An 18,517-nucleotide genomic window follows, 5' to 3' on the forward strand; every position below is an offset into this window, starting at 1 on the left:
TGATGGTCTGAGGCAGGGAAGGACAGAAGCCCCCAGGTCATCTGTGTTCTTCCATGTGACCTTGAACCATGGTTTCCTTCCCATCCCCTGTCTTTTTGCCCTTCAACCTCTTCCAATTTTTTGGTCTCTTGATTTTCTTCTCTTGCCCACCCTGTACCCTTTCATCTCTTTGACCCCTGAAATAACCAGTATGTTATCGATGCATGTTATATCAATGCAGTAGTTACTTAAAACAGGAACGGTAGTTTCAAAGTGTATTAGGTTCTGATCCCCTCTGCCCGTGTGAATTGACCAGCAAGTGCATGAGACAGATTATTAGCATCATAACAACTTAAAAAAAGAAAATGATTTCACCTCTCTTAGCCTCCCTTCCTCAGAAGTGTTTCTTACTTCTAGTTCTTTCCCCACCTTTGCAGTCCACATCCATCTTCCCTCCTTCCAGTCTCTTCTCTACAGTGGCGGGAAGGGTGTTCACTGTTGATGGGAGGCATTATGAAGGACGCTTTCATTGTCTCATTTACATGTCCTAACGGGAGGTTTCAAGATGAACCCAGTGCTCCTAGGGCGCCACATCTGTGGAGTGGCAACCGTGGCATTTTCTCAATCCTGTCTGTGCATTGACTTAATCCTTAGGGTGACCCATTTCACGTTTCGCCAAGGACAAAACTGGGGATTTCGACTTTCAGACTTGCCAGCCGTCCCAAGGCTCATATAGGTAGTGGAGTTAAGATAGAGGACATCTCAGTCACTTCTCCATGCTCCTGTTACTTCTAGGATTCTTACTCCCACTGGCCTCCTTTTACAGATGGGGAAACTGAGGCACAGGGAGGTTTGTGGTGTTTTTTTTTTTTTAAATAACTTACCTAAGATCACCAAGCTAACAGAAGGCAGAGTCAAGATTTGAACCCTGGTCTTTCTGATTCCAAACCCGCATTGCCGGCCCCTACTCTGTTGCCCACCCCCACTCGTACCTTAGTCGCTGCACCCCGTCTGGAAATCACACCTGACTCAAACCCACCCTGAACACTTTTCTTGCTTTTTTTTTTTTCTTGCACGTTCTGTACAGAAACACTCTGTGTCTGTTTCCCAGGTCTGACGTCTTTTATTTATTTGGACTTTAAGGAGCCTCTGAGATCTACCCCCTCTTGTACCCCTTATTCCCACGGTGTTGAGAGCCCATTCCTGCTTGGTCAGCCCGTCTCCATCACCGTCCCACCAAGGTGCCAGACTTCTGTCTCCAGGTGTCTTTCACATTGCTGCCTTCATCTTTCAGCCTGTGCTTCTGGAATGTTCTGTGCTGGCAAGGTCCAGTGGAAGGCCTGAAATCCCGAAGGCCTGGGTCTCTACCTTCTCAGCACTGCTCACGTTTATCCTCTGTGGGCAGCCACCCTTTCTCTCCCCCTCCCTTGCTGGTTTTTTCCTTCTGAATGCCCTCTAAACCTCAGACGCAGTGTGGAGTCTCATTCTGAAGTCTTTATGCCTCAACCCGTAAGTGAACTCTGTGAGGCAAAGACAGCGTGCCAACGATCCTGAACGTATAGTATTTGCTAAATAAGTAGGCATTGAGGGAGCTAGGCATTTGCAGCAAGGCCTGCTTTCTCCCCCCACCCCCCACCCCCAGGCAAAGAGTCTGTTCCTGTGTTACTTTGGAGTCCAGAAAAAATTTTAAAATCTTGATCTGTAGGAATGTTGGTTTTTTTTAAAGTGTGTGTTATTGTGTTTATTTTCAAGGCCAGCGAAACTGATCTTGTCACCCTCTTGCTGTTCTCCCAGTAAACGTGCCCTCTACAGTCACGGAGGCCATGTGCAGACAGGACGTCCTGCAGCCCTTCAGCAAGAGCGGCAAGCTGCCCCCCGCCACTCAGCAGCGCTCCGTGGTCTTCCCGCAGACTCCCTGCACCAGGAACTTCTCTCTCCTGGACAAGTCCGGGCCCATGGAATCGGGATTTAACCAGATCAACGTGAAAAACCAGCGAGTGCTCGCGAGCCCGACTTCCACCAGCCAGCTCCACTCGGAGTTCAGCGACTGGCATCTCTGGAAGTGCGGCCAGTGCTTTAAGACTTTCACGCAGCGGATCCTCCTACAGATGCACGTGTGCACGCAGAACCCCGACAGGTAACCCCGACTCTCGCTGCTCCCCACGCAGGGCGACCCCGTGGCTTGTCTTCTGCCCGCCGGGCTCCGGGCGCCTCCTCCGGCCGCGCTGTGCATGCGTGGGGCTGTGGAGGGGCGGGGTGGGGGAGAACCCCGCGACGGGAGGTGCGTGCGTTCTGGAAGGGCACAGATGAATGGTGGAGCCCCTGCTGGACTGTACTGGCGAGACGGGCTGTGGGAACGGCCATGGTTATGGGGAGGACTCTGCTCTTGGTTTCCACGCTGTTCTGCCCACATCCAACGGGGAGCGAAGTAGACGGCACACGTCTGAATATCATAGCTGGAAAAATGAGGTCAAGCTCATCGGAATCCTCTCTGTCTTCCTAAGATAATATAGCTGGCTGCTCTGCTTGCTGTCACGGGCATTTCAGGGTTCACCTCCAGTGTGCCGTGGGTATGAACTTAATTAAGTACTAAGAGGTAATGAATTGGAATTTTTTGCTTAGTACTATTTTTCTTCAGAGCATGCAAAGCCATAAATCCTGCAAAGCTGTCAAAAGGAAATACCTACTCGGCCAGTGATGTGGAGGAAAACAGATGCCACTTATTCAATAAACTAATATCCACACAGAAGAAAAATGTTGACTAGATACCTCAGAGTCAAAGTTGGTTTGAAAGTTTGTCAATAAAGAATTTTATGGCCATGAACTGAGGATGAAATTTAGCTGAACAAGTGAATTAAAATTTCAGGTGCTCTGACGAGTGGCACAGTAGATATAATGGAACTATTATTTATGAATCAGAACTGGTTTATTCGACAGTCTGGATAGCTGGGAGCGCAAAAGACAAAAATCAAAATAATTCAATAAGAAAGGAGTGTGTTTTCTCTCCCTCTCCTTCATGTGCTGTGAAAAATTTGATTAAACCCCAAATATCCAAGAATAGCCTTGAAAATGCACTTTGAATAGAAACGCCGGAAAGGATTTTTTGGAAGGAGGATGGGAGACTCGGAAGCAGGTCTTCTGAATTATTTTCTTAATTTGGCCACTGATTCATTTAAGTCACTCATACTCTCTTTGCCTTATTTTCTATGCCCGGCTGTCCCCTCCCAGCCATGCACAGTATAACAGCATCGTAGAAAACTCAGCAGGGACACAGAGTGGAGGGGTTGCAGAGAGGGTATGGATCTCTTCTAAAATGATAAAAAGAATCCCTTTTAGTGTACATATGCACATACATTTATATGTGTGTTATGTTTGAATTTGTGCCATTCTAGAAACCACTTGCTTAAGCATCAGAGCATTGCTGTAGTTAATGTTGAAATGGTTGCATGATGGGTGTTAAGGCAGCTGGGTCTTTTTTTTTTTTTTTTTTAGGATTTTTATTTATTTGACTGAGAGAGAGAGAAAATGCACAAGCAGGGGGAGCGGCAGGCAGAGGGAGAGGGAGAAGCAGGCTCCCCGCTGAGCAGAGAACCAGATCTGGGACTCAATCCCCAGACCCTGAGATTGTGACCTGAGCTGAGGGCAGACGCTTAATCAACTGAGCCACATGCAGGTGCCCCAAGCAGCTGGGTCTTTATAATCTTTTACTTCTGACAGGAGAGGCCCTAGTAAAAATATCACCAGATCCGAACATCTTAGTACTTTCTGGCTTTACAGGAGTTAGGAAAGTTTTGAAAATGTTTTCCTCACTCAGAAAGTGTTTTCTTTGAAAGTTCCTCTCTCTTGCAGGTGTACATAGAGCTTTAAGATCTATCTATCTAAAGTTTGCCATGCATTTTCGTAGTTTTTTAAATATTAAAAGATGCATTAATTTGCGTGATCGTCAACACTTTACATCGAGTGTATTCAGATGTGTTTGGATCTGCTGTTAGCACAGGTGCAACGTTGTCATAAAAACTGAACGTGCAAAGTGAAATGAAATGATGGCTGGAGGTTTCCGGATATTGGAATCCAAAGCTTAGCTTTGAGTATGATATGATTTCATGCTGAATATCCCGTAAAACAATGAGAATAGGTCGCAGTAAATAGATACTGAAACAGACTATTTTATCCAACCCTAATTACACTTAGAAAACCGTATGCGTATTTATGGTTCAAGTCGCTAGGAAGTCTGTCCCATCAAATACTAGTATCATCATTTGCAAAGCATGTGGGTAAACTGCCAGAAAAATACCTGACAGATGGAGAAAGCTTACATATACAAAATGCATTTTGTATCTCGATACACTGTTTGGTCAGTGCGGATTCTAAGCTAATTTAGAATTATTGGCAAAAGTCTGAACAGCATGAGATTTCCATCCTGTGCGAGATCCTCATGGGCTTATTTGACTCAGATGCCCAAGTGTGGTGTGGCCAGCCTTCCCAGATAAGGTACAGTGGTGGGCGCTTGGTGCGCAGGTAGAAGGGCAGAGTGGGATCTAATTACTCAAGAGGTGGGTTCGTCCTTCTCCCTTCCCTGTGCTTTGTTGTTCAACGCTTGAAAAGTGGTCACCGTCCTTCATGGATCAATTGAATTCAAGATTTATGACTTCAAGAAAATTAGGCCCTTTATAGGCAAAGTAGTAAGGTACATTGCTTCTTAGTCGTGTTGGGGAGACGCTTGAATTACTCCCATCGTATTCAAATTGATTATTGGAGGTAAGGGGCAAAGAGTGGAAGATACCCACTTCCTTGGATGCACTTGTTTCTCTCTAGGTATCCAATTTGCTTTTAGCGTGTGGGACTGGAAGAGCTCTTTTCTGTTCTGGACCCTAGAGTGCTGTCTCGGAACTACCAAGTCTGGAAGCAAAAGACATTCTCCATAATACTTAACCACATGAGTGAATTGCTAAATAGGAGAAATATCCAGAACTAAATTGAGGCATCAGATTTCTATATGATGGTCCTGAAATTTGGAGCCTTTTCTCTTATTATCCATGGGGAGAATTGCAACTGCTGAATGTACGTATTTTCTTTAGGTATTGACTTCCTAAACGAGCTGGCTTTTCATCTTTGGCAGTTTGTGCCCATTCAGCAGTGACAAAGCTTAGGATGTGCCAGTCAGAGACCGTTTCCCCTCTGTTTGAAAAACTCAAACGCTTTTATTTTGATAAGAAAATCTTGCTAGCACCAGAGGCGAAAAAGAGAGACATCGAAGACAAAGTCAGAGGGTAAAGAGGTTAGAGTTTCAAACAGGTCCAAATTTGAAACAGGCCCCTGAATCTGAGGTCCAAAAGATTTTTCACTCAACAGACAGAATATTTGGCCACAAAACCCAAGACATTTGAACCTTCATCAAAGAGACTGTATTTGTGAGTTTTTCCATGTGAGAGACCATCAAAAAGTCTCTGCCTTGATATAAAAGAAAAAGATCTGGGGACACCTAGGGTTGCCAGCATTACCATTTTTCATTACTACATTATTTACATTAAATGCAGAAAGAAATTCCAGTTGACCTGGCCAGGTAGGAATTAGCACTCAAGATGAAAACACGTCCAGGAGGGTCTGGGAACCACAGAGATGTTATTTCTTGATTTTTTTCCTGTTAGTATTAAACAGACCCCCAATTTTCTTCTTCCTTTTTCCCAAGTTACTGACTTTGTCTTTTCCTGAATGAATTCAAAGGGAAGAAGCTGTTAGGTTGTCAATCCACCAAAATTTTATATAGGGACTTCATAAACACTTGGGGGTTTTGCATTATCTTATGACCTAGCCTAGGATGGCTTAAATCCCTTTTGCTTGAACCAGGAGGTTAGAAATCCCTTTTCTCTTCTGTTTTTCTGCTGCAGAAACTTTCAACAGTCCCACTGGGGGGGCTCCAGAAAGGGGTAAGCAATGCCTTCAATCTCGGTGGATTATTTTCGGATGACCATGTCTTCTTTTTATTTTCGGCAGAAAGTGTCTTTATAATGCTTATCTTTATGTTGCGTCCTTTTCTTGTTTCCTTTTTGATTTTTGTGTGGCCCGTGTTTGCCTTTTAGCCTCCTGGGTGCGCCATCAGCTCCTCACATTTGTGCTGTGTTGAGTATCATCATCTGTGATTGGTTTGGTGGTACCAGAGGGCAAGACGACCCTCGAAGGTGCTGTTTGGTAGGAGGAGCCTGGAGATAATCCATCACCATCACCATAATCATTTCTTAGCAATGCGTCCCTGTTCCTGTGTTCCACTGTCCTCCCGCACCCTTCCACATCCCTCCCCCACAATCCCAAGTGGGAAGCTTCTCTTCTTTCTAGGGTTCCATGTTCTCCAGGTCCTTTGGCTCTGTACTCTTGTCACTTCCCTGAAATCTTTCCTCCTTCAATAGAGCTGCATTCTTTTCTCCCTCCTCACAGCCAACAGTGACCTAAGAAGTGCTCCCTTTGAAGTCCTGTGAGATTTGCACGAGGGCGGACTTGACTTGGGGCAGAGACAAAATGTGGGCCCAGCTGAACAACTTTTGTCCCGGAAGCTTCTGTTGCCATGAACGAAAAATCAAAAGATTAATATTTTAAACCAAACCACACTTAATTTTGTTAAATGTTTCATCCTTTCTGCTCTGTGTACACCAAACCAATTACAGACTCAAAGCAAATGAATTGCACATTGTCCTGGAGGGGAATCTTGGGGAGGGTTAGTGCCAGTCACAGAGAGTGTCCGGGGATGTACAAAGTAGTCTCGCCACTTTCTGTCAGCTTAAAAATGGACCCACAGTGGTAAATGTTCACTAGGTCAACCCAGGCTTTGTCGGTTTTATAGTTACTATTATTTTCTTTTTATTATTGAGTATGGGACACCTTCTCATTTTCCATGAAGCCTTGATATTTCTGTGTTGACAGTAGTTACACAAAGGCTAGGTAAATTGAATATCATCAAAATCAAGTAATTAATTTCTCATGCCATGAACTGTGGCCATGAACCATAGAGCTCTTGGCTTCCATACTGGATAGCGTAGACACAGAACATTTCCAGTATGGGACAACAGTGCCAGATGTCTCAAGTAATAAAAAAGCCATGAGTTTCTTCTGGTTTTGAGATGTCATCCCTGTGTGAGGAATGCTGATTGCATTTCTTTTGAGAATAATGAAATGTCTGTGGATGAAGACTTGGGGAGAATCAGAGTGCTTAAGGAAGGAGAATCCCATTGAGCTGTGAACCTGGAAGGAGAAAAGCCAAACACAGCCCTCCATGATGTCAATCGTCCTGAGCTCCTGACGGTAGGGAGGAAGAACTTTGGAGTTGAAATGGATTGTATCTACCGTTTAGTACTGATTGCTGGATTGCCATTTGGCCAGACCTTGACAAGTTAATGAGAATGTTAGTCATCAGAATAAAAAGCTGAGTAGTGGCAATGAGTTCCATGCCCTTCAGGTGTAAATTGTGAGTCTTAACCCCTGTGGCCATTTTTTCCAAAGAAGATTCCATAGTGATGATAGTTTTTTCTGAGCCCTGCCCTCAGTCTTGGAGAATTCACTTCGTCTTGAATGTAGGCCTTTGTCCTTATATGAAGCCCAGCAATGAAGTCCGTGTCAAAATTACTTTTGGATTGTTTCCTTTTATTCATTTTTTAGGAAAGAGCAAAAATCTAGGGAAAGAAGGAATCTTGTCTACTTGCTGGATGGCTTCTGTAGTTTCTGAAGGCCGACTTTCTGTAGATTTCTAGGCTGAGAGAGAGACAAGCTATTATTACAGTGCCAGCTAGAATATACGTTTGTACCTGAATTGTACCTCAATTGTACCTAAAATCAGCTTCTGCTAAGGCGAATGTAACCATTTGGTATAAAATCTTGTTCTTCAAGGTACCTAAGGATGAAAGTATATCACTTTGTTTCTTGAGATCAGTTAAAGGTTTAGTTCTACATTTTGGTACTAGATTTTCTTGTTGCCTTGAATTCTCAGCTGTTTACTAAGTAAGTTTAAATCGTTTGTATTCTAATTAGCATGAACACACACACACACACACACACACACACACACACAACCTTAGAAGGCTCCATGTCCAGGGAGCTGCCTTGTAGACACAATAGAAGACGGAGGTCATATTGTTGGTGCTGCGTCTCGTGGGGCCGTGTCTTGGACAGATCCCCAGGCAGCACGTAATTGTTGATGATCTGGAAGGAGGAACAGAACACGATGAGATGCAGGAGAACAGCTAGCTCAGCGTATCGCTCTTAGCAGAGAGATGAGACAGTCATCCGGAAGTTGAGCTGACTTGTCCAAGTCCCGCAGCTGCCTGATGCTAGCGGCTGAAGCAGCACTCCACTTTGCTGTCTCCCCTTTTCTCTAGACCTTTCCATTCAGTCCAGCTTAATTCTACAGGGTTTTTATAAAGCCGTGCCTTAGGTCACTGGATACCTAGCAAGTGCCTCTTGGGCCAGGAGTGGCCGAGGGGGATGTGTTAGAGTCCTCTATGCCTTCCCTTGGGATTCCCTTGATAGGAGAATCTGAGATAAGCCTCCCTGGGGTCATTTCTGCTCTTCCGTGTGCAAATCTTTGCCACGGAGACTATTAACGTAAAACGAATGGATTGACTTCTGACTATAGGAAATAAATCTCCCCAACTTTTGACAGCGGACTTAGAAAAAAAGAAAAGATTAATTGGTTTTATTTAGTGGCTTATTGTTTATTGTGATAGCTATTAAAAATAGGTAACCAGAGGCTAATCACTGTTAATGGTCCCTTCACTATTAGAAAAATCAATTGTCAGGGGATATAGCGTATATTAATAAATTATTTTGTTTATAATCTTCCATAACATTTTAAAAAGTGGACTCCTGAGAGAATTCTTTTCTTGAGGCACACTCTAAGGTCAATGGTTACTTCAAAGGCCAGATCTGGCAGGAGGACCTTTCCGTATATGTGAAATTTTAATGGCGTTCAAAGCATTATTTAATAACACGCACGTGCAATTATCAAGATTGATAAACTCCTTACCAAGGACACTTCTATATATTTTTTGAAACTTGTTTGAGAGCAGTTAAATAGATTTCTAAATGTAAGTAATTAAAATTGTATAGTATTGAGTTATTGACCAATCCTGGACTATTAATCAAGCTAAAAAATTCTACAATCAGTGCTCAGCGCGCTGAAGCCTGGTAAAATAATAGTGTTGGTGTTCAGTGAGGCAAGTAGCCACAATTAAGCACTTCGCTTGACAAATGAGCGGGTCCACTTTATTTTGCACTTAATTGAATCGTTGTCCGGGCTCGCTCACCATTGTCTCCTGGCCCTTCGTTTTGGTTCCTGGTCTTTGGAGCTTACACATTTGCGGAAGGTAGAGCAATTAAGTTGGCGTCTGCCATTGGTTTTCTCAAACTCAGCCAGGAAGTATCTGGGCCACCAACCAGGGCTTTGCCAGCGCCTTTCACATCCCTCGTGACCGATTCTTAATTTTCTTCACCAGAATTTTAATAAACAAATGAGAGCACTGTCCAAGAATGATGTGAGGTAGCTTCTAAAGGGGCACACTCCCCCAGGTTTTCCCATCCCTCCCCAGATTCTGCTTCAGTCAGCAGCAAAACTATGTAGAGCAGACAGAATTTTAATCTATTTTATGAAAACCCCAAACTGATGTGCTTCTCCTGAGCTGGAAAGAATGCTCTCTGATAATCTTGCTAATTATCAGGTACTTGTCACAACTTCCTTCCACTTCCCTCACATCACCGTCCTCCCTCCTGCAAACACAGTGACACCCCGTCATTTCTGTGCCGCTCTAAGTCATTGCTTGCCACCGAATTAAACTGGGGAGTTGAAGTTTAAAGAGAAGACCCAGTGGGATAAATATTAGGGTGCACGCATTGTGTGAAGATTAAGCACAAGTCAGGATTGCTTTTATAAAGAGACAGATCTGGTTACACACCTGGGTTCGTCTGTGAACTCTCCAATGACCCTGAGCTGAGGTTGTGTTTGCAGACCCCAAGGCAGTTGTGTATGTATTAAAACACACGGGCAGCTTGCTGCCTTCTCTGCATGTTTACCCCAGGATCGAGTCCACATGCCCTAGAGTAACGTTGGCCTCAAGAACTTAATTCCTAAGAGGACGGTGTATCCTGCGTTTTCTGAACAACAGAGAGAGTAACAGATGTTCTCCCTGCCACAGAGGATTAGTGTGAAGATGAAAGTCGGTAATTGATGTAGCACTTTGAAGAGTTTCAAGTGCCACAGAATTAGGAGCAACAATTACATATCTTCTCTTCTAATGTTCTGCTTAATCGAGCCCATGCTCCCAATGCTCCCAAAAGTGCGCTAATACTTGCCTCGGGTGGGGATAAAAACAAGAAAGTACGGGTTCTTGAAATGATACGGTTAATCCCGGAAGGGAATACTTGTTTGGGAATTAAAGTGCTTCAGAAGCTCTGTGAATTTTGTTCCCGTGGCCCCATGTGTGGGTCTCAGGGGACCTGCAGGCAGAGCCCAAGGGTGCTGTTTGGAAAACTGAGAAAATGTCACCAGAAAGCTCTGGCCCTTGCCTCATGATGTTGATTTGCCCTGAATGACACAGACGGTAATGACCAGGCAGTCTCTTTATTTATTTCAGACCTTATCAGTGCGGTCACTGCTCCCAGTCCTTTTCACAACCATCCGAGCTGAGGAACCACGTGGTCACCCACTCCAGTGACCGGCCTTTCAAGTGTGGCTACTGTGGTCGTGCCTTCGCTGGGGCGACCACCCTCAACAACCACATCCGAACGCACACTGGAGAAAAGCCCTTCAAGTAAGTAGAGTAGTAAAAGCCTACCTGCTTTCCTTTCCTCTCAAGCTGTGCGACCATGGACACAGGATGATCTTTCTGGGTCTGTTTTCTCCTCAGAAAAATAAGAAAGTAGGAATAAGTCATTTTAAGATTCGTTCTAGTTCCCAAGGATCTATGTTTCTAGAATTTAAGCTAGGAGTCCCCACAAGGTGCCACCTTTGGGCCACCAGCAAGCCCGTGACCATCAAGTGAGGTGATCCCGGTTTAGGACATCTAAAGAGTCATTCCTTGGGAAACTTGAATGTTTCAGGGTTCTGGTGGATTCTGTCCTCCTCTTTCCTATCTGTTCATGTGGTTTAAATCTGTGATAGCAGCCAACTTGTAGCTTTCCGAGTGCGCTCTTCAGATCTCAGAATTACTGTGTTGGTGACACAAAACAGAATGAAACACAACCACACATGGGGCACATCCGAATTCTTGAGGATTCAGAGAATGTGGAAAAAGGTAGGACTAAACTCCAAGGACTTTGCAAGGTAAGAGGTCCCCAGAGAGAGATTGTTCTAGATACAGCTCAATCATAAAAACAGCAGATGTCTGAATCATGCAAGATGGCCTGTTCTTTCACTCATTCATCTGTTTTTGTATGTGCCGTTCATTCAGCAAATATTTGTTGAGCATCTGCTTTTGTGCTGGGTACGCAGCTAGGTGCAAACGATATAAAGGTGAATGAGATTCACTCCCCCGATCTTTGAAGACCACATTGTTTATGGGGAAGCTCAATTAATAAGCAAGTATTACAACATAGGATAAAAAGTATGAAAGTGAAGAACAGTAAGCTATATTCATACAGTGCTGCAGGGTAGCCCAGAAATGGAGTTCTCAGTGCTGTCTGGTGGACATGATGTTTAAGATGGGTTTTGAAGGATGAGTAGGAGTTTTCCAGGCATACAAAGGAAAGAGGCATTTCTGGCAGCCCACACAATATGTGGAAAGGCTTAGGAGTGAGAACCAATACGTTTGACTTGGTCGGTTGTGTCAAAGCATCTTCTGCTGTCTGTGTGATCAACACTTTTCTCTTCACCCCTCCATATATCTCTTTATTCATTTGCCATCTTGGTTTTCCCTGGATGGAAAGGAAAATTTGAAGGACAGAGATGTAGACTATTTACTTTCTGTAAGACAAGATCAAGCAAGAAGAGAAATAATTCAGGCAGTGGGAGACAAATCCGCTTGCTCCATCTCAGCCAATGAGTCTTTGTAGAGTCTAATAGCCCATGATCTCCCTTTTGGACTTGTTGGCGTGGTCCATTGTTGTCCCGGTGTTCAGCCTGAGGCTCAGCTTGTCTCAGGGTAGCAGAGTCTGCTGGCTTAGGTCTTGCCTGCCTCGGTGTCTGCCACCAGAGGAAGGAACTCATAGAAGTTGTCATCTTCACTTACCTCCCCACAATTTAGTTACCTTTATTCATTACCCTTAACCAGTTTCATCATGGTTTAATTTATGATATTGATAATCAAATGAGTTTTAATTTTTGTCTGTGTACATGGATGCAGGTTGTGCACTGCACAAAAGCCTTTGACTAAGGGGACAGGAAGAGGCCTAAAATCAAACCTGCACTGTACCAACCAGGTTGGACCTTCTGGGGCTCTGAGAGCCCAAAGGGACTGCTTTTTTGTAATCTACCCTAGGGGCCAGTGGTTAGTGCAGGTGCTAGAGTTTCTGTCACAGGTGTTTTTATCCCGCACAGTGGACTTTGTCATCACCCTCAGGCCTGACCCTCAGGGGCTCCACAGATCCTGGCTTTGTGACTGCTCTGGATGGGGAAAAGGGCAGTCACTCAAGTGCCAGGCCTCGGAGCAGGAAAGCTGCTGAAAAGCAAAGGTGCTGGAGGATTGACGATCCTTCTGGCCCCTTACGTTAGAGAGGGCAACCCGATGGAGAGAGTGCCAGGAAGCAGATTGATTTTTATCTTGTTGCTCTGTAAATAGATTTTAGTAATTAATTGAAGAGGTTTCAGGGTCAAAATGGGAAATAGATTTCTATTAATGTTAAGGTGTTACTTATGTGTAACCTCGTTGACTCCACTCAATTTTTTTCCTCTAACATCCCGTTTTTGTCATGTTTCCAATAGAGTTGCCATTTTAACTTTAATTCATCAGATTACTATTTGAGGGGCTTTAATAATTGCATCTTTTTCCTTTCTTAAAGTATGTTTTTTTGTGACCATCACCTAATTTCACCAGGAGAACAAATTAAGAAAACCATATGGTTTGGCTGAATTAGATTCTAGGTACACGCTCTTGTTCCTTCTGCTTCTACTCATATTCAGGTGGCTACATGCTGTATGTGGGGTGGGGTGGGTTTTATTTCTTTCGGTTCATCAAATATATATTCCCAGGGGAGACCCACGTGTATGGTCATGTAAATAGTGCAAGTTTTAAACTTGCAGAAAAGATTTCTTCTAGGAAATGGAAAGCTCAGTCCTTTAGTATATACAATCAGACCGTCCAGGATTGAACTATCCCAAGGGAGTTTTGGGAAGCTTCTCACCATAGCTCATGGATATCCATCCCACGGACATTTGTAAATATTAAGAATACACCCTTTTACAAGCTTATAAAAGAAACATTCAAAAAAACTTTTGTTGCTGACTAGTCAATAAAACGGGTTTTGCCACAACAGTTAATTTTACTATTTCAACTAATGGGTATTGGCTTAAACAATGTTACAAAGGAGGGGAAGGACCTCATAAAGATGTAGACCCCCTAAAGTGTATGCCTCGGGCAGCTTCCACGGAGATGCCCCAAATGGCTCAGCCCCCAGATTGTCCCACCCACCAGGGCCCCGGAGGCTTTCACAGAATTCGCAGGAGCCTGCCACGACAGGGGAGGGCCGTTTCCAACATCTGCTGGGATGTGGGTGTCAGCAGATCAATATTATTGCCATCCAAAGAAGGCTGGAGAAGATCTGGCCTTAAGAGATCAGAGTCTCAGTCCAAGCTCTCATGATCTGATTGGCTGAGATCCCACCAAAATCCACTCCACCCCCAAAGCAGCGGGTTGGTCATGGGCCTGTTGGCAGGCAACTTGACTGTCTTGGTGGGACTGGAAGTCATTGACAGCAAGGAACAAAAGCAAGACATCATTTCATTTAACAGTAATTCTAGCTCTTTACTGAAACGAGGAAATTGGCATCTCCAACTTACTTTTTCTAGTGAGGACTCCTTTCTCCTTCCCTGTTCCTAAATATAACTTCTGAAGATTTCTGACGGGGACTGCTCTCTGCTCTGCTCTGGATCCTCGTAAATTCCTGGGTGCTCAGCTTTGGAGCCTGGGAAGACCAGGACTTCCCATACGAAGGGCTCTTCTCTGCATGTTTGTAAAAAGCAGGGGAAAATACTCATCAGTACATCTTTGCCTAAAGTAAAGAGTGGCTCATTATAAAATTAAAAAAAAAAATCCAAGGATATTCCAAAGAGCATCTGATATTTTAATAAGACTTAGGCAACAGAACAAATGAAAAGAGCACATCAGTAAATCAGCATTGAGCACTTTGTATGCCCAAGCCCTGCACAGTCTGGTTCAGTCCAAGAAATATTTGGTGACAGGCCGCAGAGGCACAAAGGAAAGCTTCTTGAAGGTTTTCTTTGTAATGGAACTTGGTGTCATTTTGGCATCTGTCAATTTCCGCTGGTAATTGTTAGGCTCCTGGTACCAATAATCCAGCCAACCATCACATAAAGCAAAGAATGACTTCAAATCTAAAAGGAAACCAAATCTAACTAAGATACCCAAACTTGTAGAAAGTTGGGGGCTTTCTTTGTCCCAAAGTATTCAGATCCCTTTCCACTTCAGGGTCCCTGCGATATCCCCTTTAAGGCTGTGACATCAGCACAGAGAGGAAGACCCGTGCGCAGGAGCCTTCCTTTGCTCCGGGCTCATTACCCACATCTCTCCTTCCTTCTTACTCTGCTATGCCGCATGAAGTCCAGGATCAGAGGCACCCAGGCCCCCGTCTGGGTTGGACCTCAGGGTTCATGAGATGCTAACCCAGACAAAGTCTAGCTCTGACTTGCCAGCCCCAGGCTTTTGCGTGAAGTATGTCTTTCTGAGGAGTTTCATTCAGCTATAAAAAGACCTCAGGAAGAGAACTTTGCTAAAATAAAAGGTAATGAATGTAAAATGGAGGCTCTTCCTTTATTTTATAATAATATTTTTTCAGGGCGCCTGGGTGGCTCAGTGGGTTAAGCCTCTGCCTTCTGCTCAGGTCATAATCTCAGGGTCCTGGGATCAAGCCCCGCATCGGGCTCTCTGCTCGGTGGGGAGCCTGCTTCCCCCCTTCTCTCTGCCTGGTTGTGGTCTCTCTCTTTCTGTCAAATGAATAAATAAAATCTTAAAAAAAAAAAAAAAGAAAATTTTTTCTATCTAATTAGTTCTCTTCACTTCCATAGTGGGTTGGTAAGAAACCATCCCACACAGGTACACACATCTGCTTGTGTTTCGCACTTGGAGGAGGTGACCCTGGAGGTGATTTTTCAGTGAGCATTTCGGGAGCCCGACAGCACGGACTTTGTAGATTTCCAATTCTGGGGGTGTAACTATCTGTGTGGCCACTTAGGCAAACTGCTAGAGAAAAACCTAACTCGCCTTAGAAGGTCTCTGTCTAATCTGGGGATTTAATTATCACATAAAGACGTACACTTGGCCTTATATGAAGCACGGAACTTCCTATGTCCGATTCTTTTCTTCAAATACCCAGGATAAGAAGTGCAGAAACGCAACCCAGGTCCATGGTCTTTCATTGTACGTGTTCCAACAATTCTCTTTGAAGTGGATTCTAAAGCTTCAGAATTTTTTTTTTTACAAAGTAATATAATAATTTGAAAGTTTGTCAGCAGTGAAAGGTAGTATATTTGGACACACTGATCCAGTAACTAATCAGTTTTCTAATAAACAATCAGCAATTCGCTAACATGTCATCAGCACCTCGGGAGGCTCTGGAGAGAGGATGAGCTGCCCGTGGACGTTAATGAATACACCAAAAATCATTAGCTGATCAATACTTCTGAGTTATTTTCATTGAGCTGATAGGTCTGATACATTAAAGCTGACATTATACATTTGTCAAGATCACAGTGCAGTTTTTAACAGTGGAACAGGCTGCTAAAAATATTCCCGGGAAGACAATCAAAGAAACACAACTTCTTCACCCTGACACGTGCAGCTGGCACGGAAGCCCTGGAAAATCCCAGTGTGACGGTCAAGCCCCCAGCCTCCCAACATTAAAAAATAGACAAGGACACCCCAAAGTGGATGGATGTGTTCTTTTTTTTTTTTTTTCTTTTTAGGTAAAGGCACTTTGTAGGGTGGACTAAAAAAGTCGGGGAGGGAAGAAAGGACTATTCCCCAGATAACAGGGCACGTGGCACACGATGGAGCAGTGAAGGCTTTAGAGGCCTTGAGAGCTCTGCCCCAACCCCATAGTGCAGGCACCTGAGACCAAAGGTTGTGTTATTTTCAAGAGGGACACGTTATCTGCAGGGCTCCTGAATATCCTTTTCGTCAAAGGATTGAGGAGAAGGCATTAAGGGGATGCTGTGGTGGCCACTGTACCCCCCACCCCCCGCCGCGGGTTTCTGCCAGTGCTCCAGGCAGCCCAGATGTGCAGGGCGGTGACAGGAAGGCAAAGTTTGTGCCAGCTTGCTGCACTAGTTTGCATGTGTGCATAACCAGAGAAAACCAGCCAGGAGTCACAGCCACCACGGGAAACCTGGAAGCCACCATTGGACATGTGCACACATGCACACACGCTAGTTTCTTTGTGGCCTGAGCAGCCATCGAGCTAGTGAGTGTGTTGCATGGGAGATGGGTCGAGCTCAACGTCTCTAGGTCACAATTTTTTTGTTGTTGTTTAAGTTGAAGACAGGAGCTTTTCCAGAAGCAGGATGCCAGTTTTCTCCTCATCAGACACACCGGCCCCTAATTATGGCTTCCAGGGCCGTTCTTGCCTGTACCTTCTCGGGAGGTGGATTTCTTAAGCCAAGTGAGCACTGGCTGATGGTGAATTCGTCTGTCTCCCACCCCACGCTGCAGACAACTCTTTTAGCCACCCCCCCCATTGTGGCTGCTCGGTGATACTTGTGCACCAAAGCAGCCACCCACCCCCACAGCCCATAGTCACGCAGACCGACGTCGAGCTCCCTCCTCCGTCCGCATTTGGAGGGGATGGCCCTTGGGCCGCCGTGCCCGAGCGGAGGACAATTCCCCGATTTTAAATTAGCAGCAGGTGAAATTCTATTTGTCGTCAATTTCTCTTTGGGGTTATGGAGCAGAAAACTGCAGACAAGCTGCGGCTTTGATGGCTCACTCCTAAAAATCTCTTTTTGTTCTTTATCTATTTGAACTGACAGTGATCAGAGCTGTAGCCGGACAGGGCTCTCTGGAGAAATCACCTCCCCCCTGCCTATTGACAGATCCCTCTGTTCCGCACCAGACGGGCTTTGTCCCGTCCCGGCCCTCCAGGCCTGGGAAAGAGCCACCAATTAAACCTCTCGAGCCGGTAAAATCGGAAGCCACTTTGGAGTGTCGGTTCTCATTAGGCAGGATGAGAGGAAGCCCATCACCCTGCAGGCCCCGCTCCCCGGTCTCAATTTTCTCTCTTGCCTCCACTAGGTGCGAGAGGTGTGAAAGGAGCTTCACGCAGGCCACGCAGCTGAGCCGGCACCAGCGGATGCCCAATGAGTGCAAGCCAATAACCGAGAGCCCAGAATCAATTGAAGTGGATTAACTGATTGACTGTTTGGAATTAAACTGCAAGGGAAGTCATGATTAAATGTCATGGACACTTAAGCAAAACCAAAGATTTCCTCTGAGCAACTTTCAATCAGTCCCAGAAAACCAAAAGCAGTAATAAAATAAGTAAGATGTTAAGAGATATTGATCCTGGCGTGGAAGTCCGACCAGGACCAGAGATTATTTATTTATGACTGGGGATGAGACTCGTTTCAGTGGACGACTGACCTGGGACGACTCCCGTGTCCGGTCCCACCGTGTATTTGCTTTGTTTCTAAAAAGCTTTTTTAAACTCTTATTTAATACCAAAGGGAGAATCCTGTGGGTTCTTCTGCCCACACTTGTGACTGGGAACGCACAGGGACTTCTTTCTCATTGCACCTTTTTTTAGTAGCATGATTCAAGGGGACCCATTGTACGGCAGCCCCCCCAACCCCCCTTCCTGCCGCTTGGGTTCAAGGTGAGGCGGGGCCCAATGCGGCCGCCCTGCCGGGACCGTGGAACCAGACGCCAGAGCCTCCACTAGGTCAATGCCACCGTGGGCCCCAAGGCTGGTGCGTTTCTGTGTTTTCCTACGCACTTTTTACGCCACTCCTTCCCTCCGCCAGCCTGGCCTTGATGCGGAAGAGCCTGGAAGAGGCAGAAGATGGTTCGGTCTCAGAATTCAAGGAGAAGTGGGGACCTGCCTTTGGCCTGTCAGGATCTCAAAATCATTGAAAATGTACAGACCTTCATAATACAGTATATTGTTCCGAAGCAGCTAGTTGAGAAGAGTTTGTTTTCAGTACCGTTTTAGCTTAAAAAAACAAAAAAATAAAGTTCTTCGGTCTGAAGCTGAAATAGAAGGTATGAGGCTTCAAGGAATTTTTTTCATGGTGTCTATGAAGGTGTTGAATATGTGAGCAGGAAGGGTGCCCAGCCCCATTGCCAGTGCCCTGTGGAGGCCCTTTCCTCTTCCTTCCTCCCGTAGGTGAAGCCTG

At 45.0% G+C, this 18,517-nt stretch overlaps 1 protein-coding gene across 1 annotated transcript in view; it reads left to right on the forward strand.

The window, feature by feature from the left end:
- The window catches only part of PRDM6 (PR/SET domain 6), a 101,765-nt gene extending 83,502 nt beyond the window's left edge, over window positions 1-18,263 (forward strand). Inside the window, exons 6-8 of the mRNA XM_046000422.1 lie at window positions 1,774-2,116; window positions 10,593-10,769; window positions 17,418-18,263. Of these exons, the coding sequence (XP_045856378.1) occupies window positions 1,774-2,116; window positions 10,593-10,769; window positions 17,418-17,532 (635 nt within the window). The 3' untranslated portion in view covers window positions 17,533-18,263. The remainder of the gene's footprint in view (window positions 1-1,773; window positions 2,117-10,592; window positions 10,770-17,417) is intronic.
- Window positions 18,264-18,517: the final 254 nt, after the last annotated feature.

Source organism: Meles meles, chromosome 3, assembly GCF_922984935.1.
Source record: "Meles meles chromosome 3, mMelMel3.1 paternal haplotype, whole genome shotgun sequence".
Classification (NCBI taxonomy): Eukaryota; Metazoa; Chordata; class Mammalia; order Carnivora; family Mustelidae; genus Meles; species Meles meles.